The sequence below is a fragment of the Camelus bactrianus genome, chromosome 6, assembly GCF_048773025.1.
Source record: "Camelus bactrianus isolate YW-2024 breed Bactrian camel chromosome 6, ASM4877302v1, whole genome shotgun sequence".
Lineage (NCBI taxonomy): Eukaryota > Metazoa > Chordata > Mammalia > Artiodactyla > Camelidae > Camelus > Camelus bactrianus.
The window spans coordinates 8,006,255-8,025,650 of record NC_133544.1 but is presented as its reverse complement, the minus strand read 5'-3'; the positions used below and the strand labels follow the sequence as shown (position 1 = coordinate 8,025,650).

The following is a 19,396-nucleotide window of genomic DNA, read 5'->3' as shown; positions in this document are numbered from 1 at the left end:
AATTGAGTCCACTAGAAAATCAAATGAGGTAATTTTGTAGAGTGTATTTGTGCAAAGTTTCCAGACCTGATCCATCGATACGTGTTTGCCGTGATAATCAAGTCGAATAGGAACTTCTGATGTGAATCTAAATTCTCTGAAGATAAAGAAAGGAGAGGAGTTATTTATATTCAAAATTACTAATAGCTGAAATTACATATAAATTCATTTGTTCAACATACAAGATATTTAAAACATGAAAACACTTTAAAATAATTATACTGCCCACTTTGAGCCATATCTAAAGTCTAACCTCAGAACTTAGAAAGACAAAATGTGGGGACCACTGATGTCATGGGGAGGAGAGCACAGAAAAGCAGGGAGAGCTAACTGTCCCCACAGCACAGGTGGTTTTGATCTTCAACCTCTCCCCCTCTCAATGGAGCCAAGGCTCCATCCCGACCACTGAGGGCTGGGAAAGAAAGAAGACGGGAAGAACGAATGGGCCTGGAAACGAGACATAAATGCCAACACACACCAGCTAGCCAAGTGGCTGGGCTGTGGTCCCAGCAGACAGCAGCAGCACGGGGGACCTGGGTTCCCTGACAGTGCCACCTCAGCCAGGGAGCGAAGGGTCAGGAAACACATAGCAGTAACAGGGAAGGGGAGAGAAAACTAGACAGCAAATTCCCATCATGGGGAAGGAAGGACCGCTGAGGACGAGCTGTGTGGGAAGAAGGAAAAGGACAGCATCACTTTGAGGAGAGACACACGGGCCGGGACCGGGACCGGCGGAGAGGGACAGGAGGAGGAAGAGAACATTCCTGCTGCAGCATCAACAGACAGATGAACCCCGCGCCAGGGCTGCTGTGTGTGGAGGAGAGCTGGCAGGAAGGGGGCCCACACATAACTAAGGACACTGAGTTGATTACTTGCAGTGCAAAGGAAAGCTGACGTCACCTCATGGTTACCGAGACACAAACACATTAAAGAACAACCTTAACTCTAAAACTTAAACTCTAAAATAACTTCATTTATTATCAAACTCTAAAATAACTCCATTTATTATCAAAATTAAATGATTTACCTGAAAAACACAGGCTGATCACTGAACGATGCTTCTTCAGCTGAGAAGTCCTTCTCTTCTTCCCCGTTAACCATGTGCACTGAGTTGGCACTATCGTGTGGGGAGGGCTGCTTTGGCCCAGGGAAAGAAACAACTAGATTTGGCTCCTTTGAGGTGCTTAAATGCCTTGGCAAACTGCAGGTGACATCAGCTCCAGGAGACTTTTTAACTGAAAATGTAATGGGCACATCTGAAAAATTAGGTACGCCTTCTTAAAGCAATGATTTAAATCAGTCCACATTTCTTTTGCTACATTTTATTTAATAAATACAACCACTGCTACAGAGAAAACTTTCACCTTTTAAATGACCACAGTCGCCTCCCTTTATCCTCAGTTTCACTGTCCAAGGACAACTGCAGCCCAAAAATATGAAATGGAAAATTCCAGAAATAAACAATTCATAAGCTTTAAACTGTGTGCCATTCCGAGCAGCACGATGAAATCTTGCACCATCACACTCTATCCCACTGGAATGTGATCCATCCCTCTGTCCAGCGTGTCCCGCCCGTGAGTCACTTGGTGGTCGTCTCGGTTATCAGATGGACTGCTGCGGCATCACAGTGCTTGTGTTAAGTAACCCTTATTTCACTTAATAATGGCCCCAGAGCACAACAACAGTGACACTGGCACTTCAGATACACCAAAGAGAAGCTGCAACATGCTTCCTTTAACTGAAAGGTCAAGGTTCTTGACTTAATAAGGAAAAATATCATATGCTAAGGCTGCTAAGATCTACAGTAAGAACGAACCTTCTATAAAACTGTGATGAAGGAAAAAAGAAATTTGTGCTCATTTTGCTGCCGTACCTTAACTGCAAAAGTTACAGCCACAGTGCATGTTATGTGTCTAGTTAAGATGGAAAAGGCATTAAATTTGTACAATATATTCTGAGAGTGAAAGAGAAAAGACCTAACCCTAACCTAACTTTTAGTACAGTATATTGTTATAATTGTCCTATTTTATTATTAGTTATTATTGTTAATCTCTTACTGTGCCTAATTTATAAACTGAACTTAATCACAGGCATTTACTTAGTACATTTGGGGTCTGGTACCACGTGCTGTTTCACGCACCCACTGGGGGTCTTGGAACGTTCTCTCCTGAGGATGAGGGGGGAGCACCGTAAACTACATAAACTACATTTGCACAACTTAGCAAAAATAAGCACAGGACAGATTTATATAAATGAGAATAAAGATTTGTAAGTACATTCTCAAAAAGGTCTCATAACAATCAAAAATCAATCCAAGTACTTGTTAAAGACTTTTTCAAAATATATATATTTAATACCTTCTGGATCTGGAGTCATGAGAAGCTCTACTTCTGTAGAAAGACTTGTGAAGAAATCCTTCAGGAAGAACAAGGCATCCTAAAATTAAGAGATGTAATTGTAACTAAAAAGGTTTAAAAAAAAGGTGCATCTATTTCTAACACTATGGGACGCAGTATGTTGCAGTCTCATACTTTACTGACTGTTCATACACAGCTATGACTTGTGCAGCCCCTGCTCTGCCAGGCACTGTTCCTGTTCTCAACACTTCCCTCTCTCTCTTAAAACACACACACGCACTTCCTTGTTAATTCTCACAACTCGATAAGAAAATTAACTTATAGATATTGAAATTAAGACACAGATAAGTTGGAAATTAAATGGCTATTTCTAAATCAAAACACATTTTAGTTGTCTAAATAGAAACATAGCAGTTTCATTCTTACTCAGCTGTAGTCTCACTCTGAATTGGCAGTGGTAAGATTACCTCAATAAAAATGGCAGCTGGCATGTGGTGTATACTTAAATGCACCTCAAAAGTTCTTAATATCTTACCTCTGCTTTTACCACTATGCTGTATTGCCTTAATAGGTTTTCTGCATTGAACATGATATTCAAAATAAAAATTAAAAGAAAATAAAATCACCCATTCAGTGTGGTCTCCTATGACATTACAGAGTATGGATCTGCTGTGAAGTTGTGCCTGTAAGCCGTATTTGCATATTATTAGCAGCTTTACTAAGCCTACCTTACTCAAACTGACAAATCTATTTTGGAGAATATGAAAATTAAATGTCTGAACCTATTCTTATTCTTCCCTTTCATTTAAAAAAATCCTAAATTAATATAGAACATTAATATTGTACCAAAATGCAATGTCAAAGTGAATTATAGGGTCACAGTATGTGTTAGCACACCAAAAGTCTGACTGGCAATTCCAAATGATCTAATCTACTACTGATTACAATTATCAGAAGTATAAATGATGGAAGTTAGAAAGGTATTTTTCTGGGTAACATGGCATATGGGAGACTGAGGGCTAGGACTGAAGAACAGGCAGGTAGTTTCAACAGTATTAGAAGTATTTGGTACTGCAGTCAGGTAGTAGGTTCATGAATTGTTCACTACATTATAATGCTTTACACATATGTATTTATTTATATATTTTATGTATTATTCACATTATATACACTTACTATAAATCACTATATATGTGCTTACACAAACACCAAACATTACATGTTAACAGTATATAAAGTGTTATTCTTTGGCTACAAGGTGGGGATACTTTAATGCTATAAATGTTTTGATTCCATGCACGACTGCCTTCAAAAAAAAGCCAGAAAGTTCCAGCTATAAATATACTCATTAAAAAAAAAAAGACTAAAGAGACAGTGGTTTTTTTACCCATTTGTACTACAAACAACAGACAAAGGAATACTAGTATCAGCTTTTCAAAATGTTCTCCAAATTTTTGATTCTAGGATTTATGCTGAACTCTTCATAACTCAGTAAGATAGATAACCTAATTTTGAAACTAAGTAAGACACAGATACTTCACAACAGAAGATAAGACACAGATACTTCACAACAGAAGATAAACAAATGTCGAATAAGCTCATGAAGAGATGCTCAGCATCATTAGTCATCAGGAAAATCCAAATTAAAACCACAATGAACATCAAGTAAAAGAGCTAAGATTAAAAAGACAATAAACACCAAGTTTGGTCAAAGTGAAGCAGTTGCTGCTTTTCTCTGTTACTGATGGGCACATATACGGTACAGCCACTGTGGAAAACTATCTGGCAGCTTCTTACGATAGGTAAACAGACACCTATGACCCAGACATGCTATTTATAATTACCCAAGAAAACTGAAAAAGTATGTCCATAAAGACCTGTACACAAATTTCGTAACAGCTTTATTCCTAAGACCAAAAACAAGAAAACCCAACATAAAATGATAAGTAAATGGATAAACAAGCTGCTGCAACCACACAAGGAAATACTTCTCAGCGACAGCAGTGAGCGGACTGCTGACGCATGCTCCAACAGAGGGTCTCACGGACGTCACGCTGAGCACAGGGAGGCAGATGCAACTCCATTTATATGAAGCTGGGGATCAGGAAAAGCTAATCTACGGTGACGCAAGTGAGATCAGTGCTTGCTCTGGGGTGGTGGAGACGGACTACAAAGGGACATGAGGAAACTCTGTAGGGGACAGAAAATGCTCTCTATCTCAGTTGGTGTAGTAGTTACTCAAGTGTATGTATTTGTCAGGCTTCAAGTGTACACCTAAAACCTGCATTTTATTATATGCAAATTATACCTCAATACAAACAATTTTTAAAACTTTAAAAAATCTGGTTTATTATTTATGTTAAACCTTAACTATAAAGTAGTTATTTATAGCTTTAAGATCCTATGATAAAGGATATTAACAGTGCAATATGACTTAAAGTATTAGAAGAACTACTTTCAATGTCATACACAGGTGATGTTGGAAAAAACCACAAACATGCAAACTGGGATGGCCACATGTTCATCATTTTCAGCCTCAGCAGAGCACTTATCCTACCCAGTGGCCTCACATCTCATCTCACAACCTGAATTAGGCCCTCAATGCCTTTACAAAAATTCATAATTTTTACATTCCTTAAGACCCAGCTTGAGAGTCACCTCCTCCAGAAAGCCTTTCCTGATTACCCCTCATCTTCCAAACTCCCAGCCTGGCTTAGGAGCCCTCTTCTGGTGCCATATATCTTTACGCCTACTTTCATCACAGGGTATTAAAATCATGTTTTATGTCAGTCTCCCTACTACACAGAGATCTTTGGGGACGGGGGTATTCCCAGCATCCTAGTACAAACCTGGGCAAGGCTGGCATTCAGCAATGATTCAGAATTAACAAATCTTCCCTACACAGATTTCCAGGTGGTATCATACTAAAATGAACAGCAGACCAAGAGAGTAGGAAATCTGGCCCCTTCACATTTCAGATCTCAAACTGCCTCCAGCATCTACTCACCTCCCTAGATGGAAACCACTCCATCTGCTGAGTGCCCTGTCTGCCCTATGGGTATACTGAGCTTTGGAAGCAGCTGTACGGGATTTCAACAGCAATGTAGCTGTTGAGAAAACAATGCTGCTTTCATACTTACTGTCTATGATCCAGGTAAGATAAATAAAATCAGATATGCTTGGTAAGAAAAATATTACTCAAAGCATTATCACTCATCAACTGATTTGTTTCAAAAGAAAAAATGGCTTCCTATTCAGATGACCATCTGTTATGGTATGTCAATCTTAGAAGACACAAACCAGAAAGGACTCTTTTGTATCATAATATTCCTCGTTAAGGCATATGTATTTGTAGCGTGATTTGTTTCTGTAGGCCCCATATCCTAGGGAATAATTTCCCATCCCTCCCCAGTTTAGTCATAAAATTTATTTCCCCGATTGTTTTTGCTATTACTATTTCTCCATTTTAAAATCATAATGCTTTATTGTTCTAAAAAAGAAATTAAGCTCAATGTTAAAGCTTTATTAAAGAAAACTGGGCTTGCTAAGTCTAGTAAAGTCATGCCATAAAGGTAAATCTTGCTCAAATTCTTGCTCACACTGGTGATTTTCACAGATCTAATTTCCCATAAATAATTCACCATATTTCTACAAGGCTGAATGGACAAATTAAAGTATGGGTTTCAAAAGATGTTCTTCTCATGAGACAACATAAATCTAAAGTCTCACTGGTAAGTCTGACCCAGCTCAGAAGCTATAAATATTAATGTAAAGTTGTGCTAAATTTCTGTGTTTCACGATACATTTTCTCTGAGATATATATGTAGTATATTTTGTTTACAATATAAATGTTATTTAAGATTATTCCTAATATATCTGTTACTTATTTAAATAATGCATTAACATTATCCAATCAATATTTTTTAAGCAAACAGATAATACCACCCCACACATACTCTACTTTCAAACCTGAGCTTACACCAATATAAGGTACAACAGGAGGATCTTGTTACTTCAAAAGCAGATTATTATTAAAAAAAAAAAAACCCTCCATTTATCTTCTACAGTTGTTATATGCTTCTGTTAATAATATTAACAGTTAACATTTCTCATCTTTAGCACTGTGTGCCAGGCACCAATCTAGGTGTTTTACATACACTAGTCTCATTTACTCCTCTTTAAAAAAAAAAAAATGATGCTACATATACTACTACCTTTTCCATTTTATCAGTGAAGAAAGCAGGCTTGGAGAGTTAAGTTACTCAAGGCCACACAATCAGTAAGAGAACCGACACTGAGACCCAGGCCTGACTACAAGCCCACGCTCTTCACCCCTACGGTGCATTACTACAGAGCATCGTATCTACGTGTATCTTGAATGAAGTTTGTAGAAGAGGCATCAGCTGAGTTTTAAACAGCTCTCTGGGTCACAGCAAAACCCAGAATTTGATGGGAAGCTTGCTAGAAGATAGGAAAGTGGATTTCTTTATCTCTTTCCATAAATGACTAATTTGTCATTCTGTCCAGGGAAGAAGAAATTCTCTTCCAGGTGCTGTGATTAAAACACAATCCCCTGTATTTTTCAATAATATATATCAGGGGGTCCTTTAATACCTGAAAACACCTGTATACCTGCATTAGGGGTACGTGCGTAAAGATAAGAGAAAACACGAGAAGCAGTTATTAACTGCTACGGCGCGCAGTGAGGAGGAGACAATATCGTCTGCTCACTAACAGTTCAGATTCCAAATACCTCATGAATTTGCCCTGTTCTTTATCAGCGAAAGTCTGTTGTAATTATGCAACTCCCATAAAAGTTAAACAATAATGAACATTATAATTCTACTACATTAAATCTTTCTTTCTGAATGTGGGGTATATGTTTAATCATAATTCCATGAATTACGCTTGCAATACAAACCTGGTCAATATTGAGGCGAAGTGGCATCAGTGACACTCTGAGGCAGCATTCTTGTGGTGACCTGCCAGACTCGGGGCGCACGTGTAACGCTTTAACTGTCAACTACAAGATGAGAAAAAGAAATGCATTTCCCCCCAATGATATTATGACCTTCTTTTCATGAAAAAAAGGAAAAACAAAAAAGAGAAAAGAAAAAAATCCTATGTCTAGTCCCTATATTAGAACAGAAAGCAGAGCTGTTCAACCTCCTTCCTTAAAAGTCTGAATCTTTTTTTGGTCACACACTCTTTCAAGAATCTGGTGAAAGATACAGATCCTCTTGAGAGCAAAAAATGCAAATGATAATGCTGTACTTACAACCTCAAAGGGGCCTGCTGAACCCCTGAGCTAAGCCACAGACCCACCTTCCAAGACAACCTCTATGACGTTTTCTTCTAGAAGCCCTGAGCTGATCATTTCTGTTCTACTAAAATTTTTAAAGGATTAGACACCTGGAACACTGCCAGCAATTGCATGTAAGTATTTTGTGTAGACCATTCCAGACTTCTGGTTTTCCTCAAGTGTCAATGCATTTGGTAACTACAGAAATGGCATGCAAAATAATTTTTAAAACCTGTAACTTTAAGCAACATTTAAAAGGGACTTGCATATTAAAATGAGAAAAAAAAATCTCATAATTTTCCCCAATCTACATCTTCTGCATTAGATATAATAAAAATACTTTTCCAAAACTAACATCAACAACAAAATATATGAAGTTTTAAATCTTACCATGTTGGAATGAGCTTTTCGAGGCATTTCTTTACTGCAATACAAGTACAAAAACTTATTCATTTGTGATGTTGCCAGACGATCTCGAATTTCAAGATCCTGCACGATGAACACCTGCCGGGAGACCGGGTGTTCCAGGAGGCTGGAGTCGCATTCTGGTCTGCAGGGCGGGTAGACCTCGTGCTGAAACTTCACCTTTACAGACAAGAAAAAACACAGAACAAGCTGTACATTTTATTTAAATTAGATTTTTTTCTCAAAAATGCAAAATGTCACTCATTTTCTTTGAATCCTCAGCTCCTAATTTCATTTTCAGAGAACAGCACATGCCTTCATTTGTTTCACATGTTTATTTATTAATCTACATGTCCGCAACTAGACAAGGATAAGCTTGACTATATTTCTTAGTTGACCTTGGTAAAATCCCTATTCTTTTCAAGCAAAACCCTCAACAAGAACAAGTCATCCAATTATCAGCTTGCAAACTTAAGAAATTGCTTGAAAAAGAATCAGTGGAGATGGGGTTCAAGTTCCAAAAGAGAGCAACGACACAATAAAACATATGGAATTGTTACCACTGCAATATTTCTACATTAAGTACCGTAATATATGACATTTAGCACAACCCCAGACAAGCTGACGGAGTTATACGTGTACAGTATCATTGGCAGCCCGGCCCAAGGGTCTCCCAGCGTTCACAAAGAACCTGACCCATGTGCTGCCCAATGACGGGCCTTCCCAGGTAGATACTCCAGGGCAGAGGTTCCCCAAGTGTGATCCTGGGAAGAGTGACTCAGAGTCACCTGTCAACTCATTAAAAATGCAAATTCACGGGCCCTACCTCAGACCTACTTATCAGAAACTCTGGGGCCCAGCAACTTGGGTTTTAACAAGCCCTCAAGGGCATTCTGAAGCTTCTCAACTCTGAGATACACTGCTCTAGGGGAGCCTGGGAAACAAAAACCCCAAATCTTCTCAGAACATTTGAGAAAGAAAAAGAGGTGAGAGTTTTATACACGACCCCTGCACTTTTCCACTTACGGCCCAAGACCACATGGCAGAGAAGGGTAAGGAGTAACTAAAGAACCCCCAACTAATGCTCCTACTTCATCAGATTTTTCCTTTCAAAATGCCATCTTACCTTGCTTAACTGTATCTCCATCAAAAAGTCATGGTTTCTTCCTTTTCCCCCACATACCATATTACGTCCATGTCTTGTGGGTGTGTGAGAAGGTGAGCTGTGGGGACTACTATAAATGAAAAAATAAAACTTTTTGTTAGAGGAATGTTCCAAGAAAGGGAATGAATGACATCAGAAAAAAATAACAAGATGAAAAGAGAAAATGAGATACAGAAAATACAGAACTATCAAAACACTGGCACAAATTGTACTGTTATAAAACAAAGCCACACCTTATACCTTGGAGACACTGAGAACATTTATTACTGCCATCACAGCAACCATCTGCTTGCTAAATATTTAAAACTACACAGAAAACCCTAACTATGATGTTGGTGTTCATGTTACAAGACAGACTTAGAAATGAGATCTCCTTATGAGTTCCTTATTACTTCAGAAACCCCTGACAGAGTACAAGTCCTAGAAATTCCAAATACAGAAAAGAATTACAGTAAAGTTCTAAGTTTTTTTTGAAAGCAGCTTTAAACAGAAAAAGTCACTACAATGTTGTGCCAAAGTTTACCACTCCATGAAGCCTTTTCTAACCCTCCCCACCCCAGTGAGAATGTTTGCCAGGATGGTACCTAGTCTCTCTAGTTCTCTTCTACAACTATTGAATAATGTACTCATTTAACAGGTACTTCCGGAGCAGTAACTCTATGCCTGGTACTCTGCTGGATGCTGGAGATTCAGGGGCAGGCATGGTCCCTGCCTCCTGACGATACACACTTCACGTCACTGCCCTCATTTGCTCACGTAACCGTCTCTCCCTTTTGAACACAGGACAGGGTCTGAATCTTATTCATTTTAGTGAATGTGCCTCTCACAAAGGCCCTGGCACATAGTAGGTACCCGAAAATTATTTCTGAATGGAAATGGCTTAAGTCATCATATTTTAGAAAAAATACAAAAAATGCAAATAAGTTTCCAAATGGAAAACTTTAACATTTAATTTATAGTTTTTAATACTACTTTATTAATAATTCTTAAAAGGATAAATTCTATTATTTTTCTATGAAAAGAATATATTGGCCTACCAAATAAACTTACGCAGAAGTTAACTTACATATAACTTTTAGCTGGAGAAGTAGGAGGGGCTGTTCCAAAGTCTTTTCCTCCATAAAGGTGCCAAACAAGAGAGACTTCTTTAACCACATACCGAATTACAGGAATGGGAAAGTGTAAGGGCGCTCTGCTGGTATCCGTCTTCTTACCAGGCAGGCTAAAGTAATTATCTCTTATCACAATTGCATCATCAACCATTATTTTTACAACTGGCTCCTCTTCCTTCTCCTAAGACAAAGAAACAGATAACACATACTCTCTTATCTAAGCAGAAATCACTGATTATGGTGCATATCCCAAGGGGATTTCTTAATTCTGCATTCTTTCTTATAATTTCAACATATAAAATCCAGTAATACTGACATTAATCATTACATAAGACACTCTCCTTCATTAACCATAAAATGAACTCCTTATTCTATGTGAATCACTCCGTAAGAATTTTTTATGGTCTACAATTTAGCTTTTACTACTGATTTGATAATAAAAAGGTACAGATTGTATAAGTGTGTTTGTGTGTATAGTTCCTTAATTCAAAGTCAATATTGCATTCCAAACTTGACATACTTCAGCATACTGACCAAATTATCATTTTCCTAATGAGCGTACCCTGAATTTGATTGATTTTTTTTAATTTCCCAGAACTTAGTAAAATAAATACCTTCACTTACTAAATTACTACTGAGCAATTTAGTAAAAATATACACTAAATGGTAATTCATGGGGTTCAACTGCAGCACCAGTGCTTAACCATTTTTAGTGAACTGTACATTCATTAAATCCAGACCATGCTTTTTAAATGTAAGCATGATTCTAAAATGGAAACTATATATTAACGAATGTCTTCACATAAACCACATCTTATTTCGCCCAGTTCTTGGGTAAGCAACTCCGTACAACACTCCCTTCTGATATTTAATTTCACTATCCTGAAGACGTATCTTACTGCTTACTGCCTCTGTAGTTCAACAACTATGCAGGAGATTTCTGCAAATATGGAGCATTTTTCTGCATCTGAGAGACGTGTCATAAAAAAAAGTAAAGTATAATAAATATTTGCAAAGTGTCAATAGTAAATTAGAAAAGGAAGTAATTCTGAACTGTAAAGAGTTAACAAAACCTAAAGAATTTTTTTCAGGTACCCTTTGGTCAATATAACTTGTAACACTACTTTAAGACCTCAATTATGCTATCAATTTATTACCTGAATGGTCGCTCTTGGTGCAAAAAGAATACAAAAGTCGTCATTCTCTGTGGGCGCGCCTGTCACTGCATCACTTATCAGGTGGTGTGTGAATGAGGCGTAAGTGGGGCCAGGCTCCTGGGACACGTTCCCACTCTCATCTGGAAACAGGAAGAGGTCTGAACAACATGGCTCCTGAATTTGAGATTTTTCATCCAAAACACCTAGGTAAAAAGATTACAACATTCAATTTTTGCACATTTTGAAACATCAACAACACGAACGTTTATTAAGCATTTTAACCATGTGTGAGATACATATTGTTAGTGCTTTCACCTGCTATATCTCATTCTTACAATAACTCTCTGACTACTAATAAAATGACTAATAATAAGTTTGAAGTTTTCTAAGAAAATAGTAAGTGATGGTCTCGAAGCTACAGTTTCCTCTTAGTTATTTAGGGTCACAAAAGATCAGGAAGTCAGCACCAGCTGACCAGTGTTGACCAGAGTTCCATTTTAGCCAGAATTTCATATTGACAGTTACGTCCTATGGGTGGAGTTCTCCAAGAAACTTCCTGGACAATACAGTAAGTGGAGGGGAAACTAGTTACATCTAGCAGTGCCTCCCCTCAAACTGCAGGAAATCTCTGCTTGTGAAAGGGGTGGGGGAGACATTCGCCAAGCATGTCTTAGGCCAGCAACTGATCCCACGCAATGAAAAGACCACTTCTTGGAGAACTGGATATCCAAGCAGGATGCCTGTTTTCAGGCAGCTCTCTCAGGATGACGTACACAAAAGGCTGCACATGTGTCAAAATCTGTACGTGAACATGGATTTTGGTAAATTTATATTAATTATTGTTAAATTCGCTAAATCTTTCTCTATTCATTCATTCAAACCAAACCCAGTGATATGGACTAGGATCACAAAGATGAACAGGGACACTTCTGCCTCAGGAGGCTCACAGACTAGGTTTTAAATCCTTCCCCAGCAGCACGTGGAGCCTGCTCATCCCTGTCGAGTGCCCAGGGCTCAGCACAGACTCTTGTATGTTCAAGCTGCTCAGTAAATATTCATTAAATATCCTTTCCCACATAAGTAGATTAGCTGATAAGATTTATTACAAATAATGTTAGTACACAGGGAGCTAAAAGCTCCCATTTGCTTCCTTAGCTCTAATTTATTCTATATTAGAATGAAAAGAACTTGTAATGCTAAACTTTTTAACACTATGAAATAATTTTTTAAAAATTTAAGATTTCATAACATATAGAAATAGCTATGTTCATCCAATTAGAAAGAGGTATTTTTAGATAGATACTTCAAAACATTTAGATGCTTCCACCTGGCTTTCAAAGCTCTCTGTCTGGTTCCTCCCTGCTTATTCAACATTATTGTCTGATTCTTTTTAATAAGAAGGGAACGTTTGTTCCAGTATCAATAACCTGAGTTACTAGATCATTAAGGCTCACACAGGCCTCTTTCTGTGCCTCTGTTCATGTTAAGACGTTGCCAAAATTCTCTTCTCTCTCTCCTCTACATACCTAAGTCCTACCCACGTTTTAAAAGCCAACTCATCTCACTTCCACTGAAGCCTAATGAAAGGACTCCCATCCTTTATGAACAGTGGTCAGAGCATATACCACATTCTGAAGCATTTCCTTGTATCATTTCTCAATTGTTCACGCACTAGCATCAGTCTGGTTTAGGGCTTGCTTGTTTCACTAAACCATAAGCTACCAGAAAACATACGCTGCGTCTCCCACCTCCTCTGCATCTGCCACAACACTCTGTCTGGCCAGTGTCACTTCTCTACTAGACCCTCAATGAACACAAGCTGAATAATAAACATCCACCAGAACTCAGACTTGTCTTTCCTTTAATAAGTCACTTATTGAGAAACTGGTAAGAACACAAATAACATAAGCCTCAACCACAAGCTCCCAGCTCCCAGGGAGCATCCTGGCGGTCTCACCGTTAGACTGTGGCTTTACCGACGAAGCGGCTTCCTGTGTGTCAATTTCCTCCATAGCGTCACTCATCAAATCTCGTAAAATCTGTTGATCTGCTTCAGGAAGAACTGGGCCACGTGAGGATGATCGACCACTGGAATCTACCTACAGCCAAACAATTTAATTAAAAACAACTGAAAATGCTCTAAGAAGCAAACCACTTAGCATTTATGTTGTCCTCGATGTACACCACATTTTACAAAAACACCAGAAACAGGAACATGTTCATTTTCCTATGTTCTACCCAGCAGCTGTTACATTTTCATTTTAAGTCTTCAGTATCATCATTTTTATCCCAGCAACTACTGGCAAACAGAAATAAATGTGTTATCACTCAAGGCCAGCACAGTGAACTGCAATCTTGAAGAGGTAATACCTCAGGAGAGAAGGAAGGTGAAAAAACTACAGTAAAGCTGGGGGAGAAATGGATAATTTAAAATAACTTTTAATAAAATAGAGATTCTTTTTAAAAAGAGAAGGAACAGCAGAGTATCATAAATCACTTCATTATCAGGGAGACTGTAACAGGAACAAGGGATTAAAAACAGAAGTGCAACACAACTGAGGGGTAAGACAGCCCAAACAGAAGGTAATGTGAGGTGTGTCAGACCCTTACTGGAAACTCTGTTCACCTAAGGGGACTGAGAATTCTGCTCACAGAAGAGGCCATGAAGAAGAATGAAAGCCCTGAAAATGCTAAACAAACTGGACACTGTTCAATCTGGACATAAAAGGCAGCAGACAGGCGACAGCTGGGGGCATAAGAAAGCACTGAACTGGGGATCAGAGCATCTGGGTGTTGTCGCTATGCCTGCTACTAATTAGGGCACATTACCTAAATTCACCGGGTGACCTGTTCATCTGTAAAACAGACGTGGTCATTTCTAACCTTTCTATCACACTAGGTCAAAGGAAATCACACGTGAGAAAGCAGACTGACCTCCGGATAGCACTGCAGGTTAACAAACATGGAAGATAATATAATACAGGTCAGGCCCTGGTGATAGCACGACCGCCTGCCCTCTGTCTCCTCACGGCATTTCTACATGCAACCTGCGTGTAACAGGCTCCTACATGATAAATGCTTTCTTCCCTGAGGACACAGGAAAATAACTTAAGCCTGGAAAAAAGTATGTTGGCTGAGAAGATTAATGTTCTGAAACAAAAAGTATCAAACAGTAGAACAGTTTTCCAAAAAGGCTCATGGAGTCACCTTCCCAGATCCCATCACTTTGAAAGTAAAGAACAGAGTGACGATATTTCAAAGTTTCCTTTCCACCCTATGACTGTCAGGAAGACCTCCCTGATGTAAACAAGTCACTCATGCGGCTGGAGTAGGGCAGGCGTGAATGGGTTCTAATCAGTGATGCTGGCAACGGTACCTTCATCTTTCTTTGAGGGGCTCCAGGCTTCATGTCTGCTTTGTGAGCTGCCTGTAAGTCCCCATAGCTTGCAATGTACTGAATGAGATTCATTAACGCAGCACAAGAGTCCGAGCACGTTCTGATATGGACAACGTCACTCGAACAGTGTAATTCAAAGCGCGGCTCAGTCTGGACAGGACAGAGGGGAAAAAAGGATAAAAGTGTTTTCCAAAACAAGAGGAAAAAAAAACTTTAATGTAGGTTTACATTAAATAAAATATAATTTCTCTTGTCACAGGAAATACATATTTATAATACCTCAACCTTAATAAAATATTTTCTCTATTTTTGACCAAAATTAGGCATGCAGGAAAATAATTTTACAGTAGGTTCAGTATGTTTTTAATGTCTTCTATAAAAAAGAAGATTTAAATAAAAACATCCATTTATTTTAATAACTTACTTGCTCTCCATCAGAATCAGACTTCACTGCAGTTATTGTTAATTCCAAAAGCCCCATATCCATCACACGAACATAATCTAAATTTTTTTAAAATAAAATAAAATGTCTGTTAACTTTCAAAAAATGTTTATCCAACCAACACCTAATAAACTAGCATTTCTTTAAAAGTCATGGCAAGTAGTCCTGCAAATACTCATAATGTAATGGAAATACAATGTCATCCCACAAAAATCCTACAGTTTATTTTTAGTTAGAAATAAAATTTGCTTGATATAAAACAGAGTATATAATTTGATACATTTCATCAATGTTACTTATATCACACACTGATATTACAATATTTAAACTGATAACAGCCTTAGTTCTTTGGCATTATTACAGAGTTAAAATGCTTTAAAATATTCCCATACAAAAAATAAAAGAGCATTTATCTATACCAGATTTTGTTTTCTAACTCTCACCTCTGTTCAAATTTATAGTGACAGTATTACACTTGTCAGACAGGTATAAAGCAGCTTCATCCAAGATTATTCTGGAAAAAAAAAGATAAACTCAAGATCTAAAATACTAACCTTAAATATATGTCACATGATCACTACAGACTTAGTCGCACCATTCTTTCTGATATATATATATAGTCAAAGCCATATGTAGTTTCTAACTTACATTATCTAACATTTCTTTAAAATTCATTGTTTATCGGTATAGAAAAATTTTAATGATGTGAAGAATGAGATTAAATCATCTGCTCAAATTAATTCTAAATTTTCAGTAGTTTTAAATTCACAAGGTTTAAATTAGGAAAATGAAGTGTATCAGGTGTTATGGGAAGTTTATATATATGTTTTAAAAAGAAAACTAATAGTCTCAAGAATTAATTTCCTCCCTAAAAATGAAATATAGTAACAAACAGAAGAGATGAGACAAATCATCTAAGAATGAAAAACTGAAAACTTGGATAAAGGGACATGATTGATAGTAAAAAGAATGTTGATTTTAACAGAAGATTGAGACTTTAATCAAAGGGTTTAAATAAATCTCTGTTAGTACATTTGGAACAGATGCATTTAGTACACAGTGTAAACATTTAGTATAGTAAAGTTTGCGCGGGTACCTGAGAGTAGATGATGATTTATCCAAGGAAACACTACTTGAAACGCTGAATGTTTCCACAGTAAGAAGAGAGCGAACTGGCAAATAAAGAGGCCTAATACCACAAAGAAACGAGAGAAAATGAATCACTATGCTGTGCACCAGAAATTAACACAAGATTGTAAATCAACTATACTTCAATCAGAAAAAAAAAAAAGAAAGAAAGAAACAAGAGAACATTAGTCTGCTGCAACAAAAGAAACTCCCTTTAAAGAGCATTTTGAACCTTAACTCTACTGAATTATACATTTTTTCAAAACTTAGTACATATTTTAAAGAATCAAACTTTATTTTGCTCCATTTATGAACTAACCTATAATCAAGTGCACAGCTCCAGAGATGAACATGGAAGGTTGTAAATGAAGTTGGAGGATTGTATCCCAGAACAGGTTCATCAGCAATATTCAAGAAGTATAAAATCTATAATCACAAAAATATAAAATGCCCTGCTTTAGAAGAAAAAAAAAGTTTTGATATGATATCCTTAATACCAATGTAAAATAAAATAGCTCACAAAAAAGCAACCATTTAATGGAAAATCATACCGCTTAAAGAAAAAAATCATTTTAAAGGAATTCATTTCAAAAAGTATTTGCAAAACTAGAATTTGAAATGAAGAGGCCCATCTAACAATTGCAATGCTACAGAGAGACCTTGGAAAAATCATATCCTCTGAAACTAACAAAGTATGTATAATATACTTTCAACATTACTTTGCTTGGAATAATTCTTGAAAAAAACAAATTTTGCTAAAGACTGTTTAAAACTCTCCGTCTGGTTTTCTATACAATCCATTGTTGGGAGAAGTTCTCTTTCCTTGTGTATAGCCAGCTCAGTCTGAAAACCAGTCCTTCTCACCAACATTTATTCTGCTATATTTCTATCTAAATAAAAAGAGTGAGCTAAATCTCTCCCTTACAACCAGTTAGTTGACTAACCATCTCTCTAGCCCTGACTCTATATATTCTATATATGTATTTTATGTTTCAGAAAGTTTCTAACATTCAAGTTTAAAACAATTTATTATTTTCCCAGCACAAAGAAAAGGTTTCTCTTTCTAAGGAAAATGAACAAGGGTCACAGTGTGCTAGTTTTCCTCCTCATATAGAGAGTTAACTTCTTACCCAAAGTTTCCTCTGAAAAGGGTAAGCAACCACATACAGTTATTACACTGGAAATTAATTACAGAAATCCTCATAAATTCCTCAAAGCATGTTGCTGGCACAGGGAATAATTCTAAAATTATGGCATTTAAAGCGCAGATGGCTGTAAGTGCAAGTCAGCACATCATTCACTGTCCTCTACGCCAGGCACTCGACAGGTCCTGGGACGCAGAAGTCCTTCCCTTTAGTGACATAAAAGATAACACTGTTTTTGAGATATTTAGGAACCAAGCTTTAAGGTAAAAAATCAATTATATCCTGGGGTGGTGATAACGTTCTATTTCCTAACTATAAGAGGTAGTGTTTATACTGGAGTGTTTACTTCATGAAAATCCAATAAGCACTGAACATTTATGAATTATTAACTTTTCCAGTATGTGTATTATATACCAATAAAGTAAAAGATAAATCACTACATACATAACAGCTCTCTTACCTGCTCATGCCAGCTAAGCCCAGAAGGAAGCATTCTATGCTGGAGAGTGGCTCCTTTCAGTCCTACAGCAATGAGAAATTCCTATACAGAGCAACAGAGACTTAGATGTATCACCTACATAACTCTCTAATTCAAAAACTTGAAAAGTTTTTCTAAGAAAATAAATGTGCTGCATTTATGCAGTCATTTTTAGCTAGTAATCAAATCAGCAACAAATACTTAATCGTATAAAAAGTACAAAACACAAACCTTTGTATTGGACTCTGATTTATCAGACAATATTTTAACTGCAACAGAGAGCATATTCAAAGCATCTCCTCCAACACCATCTGAAGAAGCTCTACTGAGGCCATCTTCTTCAGAGGAATAAATAGTAGGTTCCAGCCAATGTGGGCGGGTTGAAGTGGGTAGTCGTGTTTCTGTAGGAAGAATTGCTCCATCCACCATGCCTACATCCACAATAAGGTGAAAATACAACAAAATGATTATTTGAAATTAAGTCACTAACTTCTGTAACTCAAAACAAAAGTCCATGTACTTCCACTGAATATACACACAAACATAATCCTGGAGGCAAAATAACCAAGAACCAGCTTGGAATTAATAATCGTTTCTTCTCTACTACTGTTGATATGACTGACAGTACCCAATTAAAAAAAAAACAGATTTGAAATGCTAGGAAAGTTAACTTTAAACAAAATCTGATAAACACTAAGAATGTGTATCTTATTTCTATTCACAAAGTAACACAGGGAATGTGCTCAAAGAATGTTAATTCTGTTATCTGTTACTAAAAGGAAATAACACTTAAGAGAGAATGAAGAATGTAAAGTCCCAACAACTGATCAATGGGTAATACAACATGATATATCCCTAAAATGGAATATTACTTGGCAATAAAAAGGAATGAAACACTGATACATTTGTATGAACCTTAAAAACATCATCCTAAATGAAAGGTGCCAGCCACAAAAGACCTTTTAGTGTATGAGTCCATTTATATGAAACAGCCAGAATATGCAAATCCATAGAGACTCAGAGTAGATCAGTGGTTTTAGGGCTAGCAGGGACTGGAGGGCTGTGGCAGTTTATAGCTAAAGGGTACAGACTTTCTTTTGGGGGTGATGAAATGTTCTACAGTTGATTGTGATGATGGTTACATAACTCTGCAAAATACTAAAAATCATTAAAATGTATACCTTAAATGGGTGAACTGTATGGTACGTAAATTATATCTCAATAAAGTTATTGCCAAAAAAGAAGATAAAGTCAACTTCTAATCAACAA

At 37.2% G+C, this 19,396-nt stretch overlaps 1 protein-coding gene across 3 annotated transcripts in view; it reads right to left on the bottom strand.

Annotated features, from left to right (window-relative positions):
* ATG2B (autophagy related 2B) overlaps positions 1-19,396 on the bottom strand; it is a 63,770-nt gene that overhangs the window by 9,552 nt on the left and 34,822 nt on the right. For all 3 annotated transcript variants that reach the window (XR_012507400.1, XR_012507401.1, XM_010968757.3), the window contains exons 22-37: positions 18,359-18,558; positions 18,110-18,190; positions 16,824-16,930; positions 16,473-16,565; positions 15,820-15,890; positions 15,359-15,435; positions 14,914-15,084; positions 13,495-13,636; positions 11,538-11,740; positions 10,335-10,561; positions 9,230-9,338; positions 8,089-8,283; positions 7,318-7,419; positions 2,397-2,475; positions 1,067-1,274; positions 67-136 (exon numbers count right to left, since the gene is read on the bottom strand). Coding sequence is in view for 1 of the 3 variants with exons in the window: in XM_010968757.3 (XP_010967059.2) it covers positions 67-136; positions 1,067-1,274; positions 2,397-2,475; positions 7,318-7,419; positions 8,089-8,283; positions 9,230-9,338; positions 10,335-10,561; positions 11,538-11,740; positions 13,495-13,636; positions 14,914-15,084; positions 15,359-15,435; positions 15,820-15,890; positions 16,473-16,565; positions 16,824-16,930; positions 18,110-18,190; positions 18,359-18,558 (2,135 nt within the window). In the remaining 2 variants the exon portion in view is untranslated. The remainder of the gene's footprint in view (positions 1-66; positions 137-1,066; positions 1,275-2,396; positions 2,476-7,317; positions 7,420-8,088; positions 8,284-9,229; positions 9,339-10,334; positions 10,562-11,537; positions 11,741-13,494; positions 13,637-14,913; positions 15,085-15,358; positions 15,436-15,819; positions 15,891-16,472; positions 16,566-16,823; positions 16,931-18,109; positions 18,191-18,358; positions 18,559-19,396) is intronic.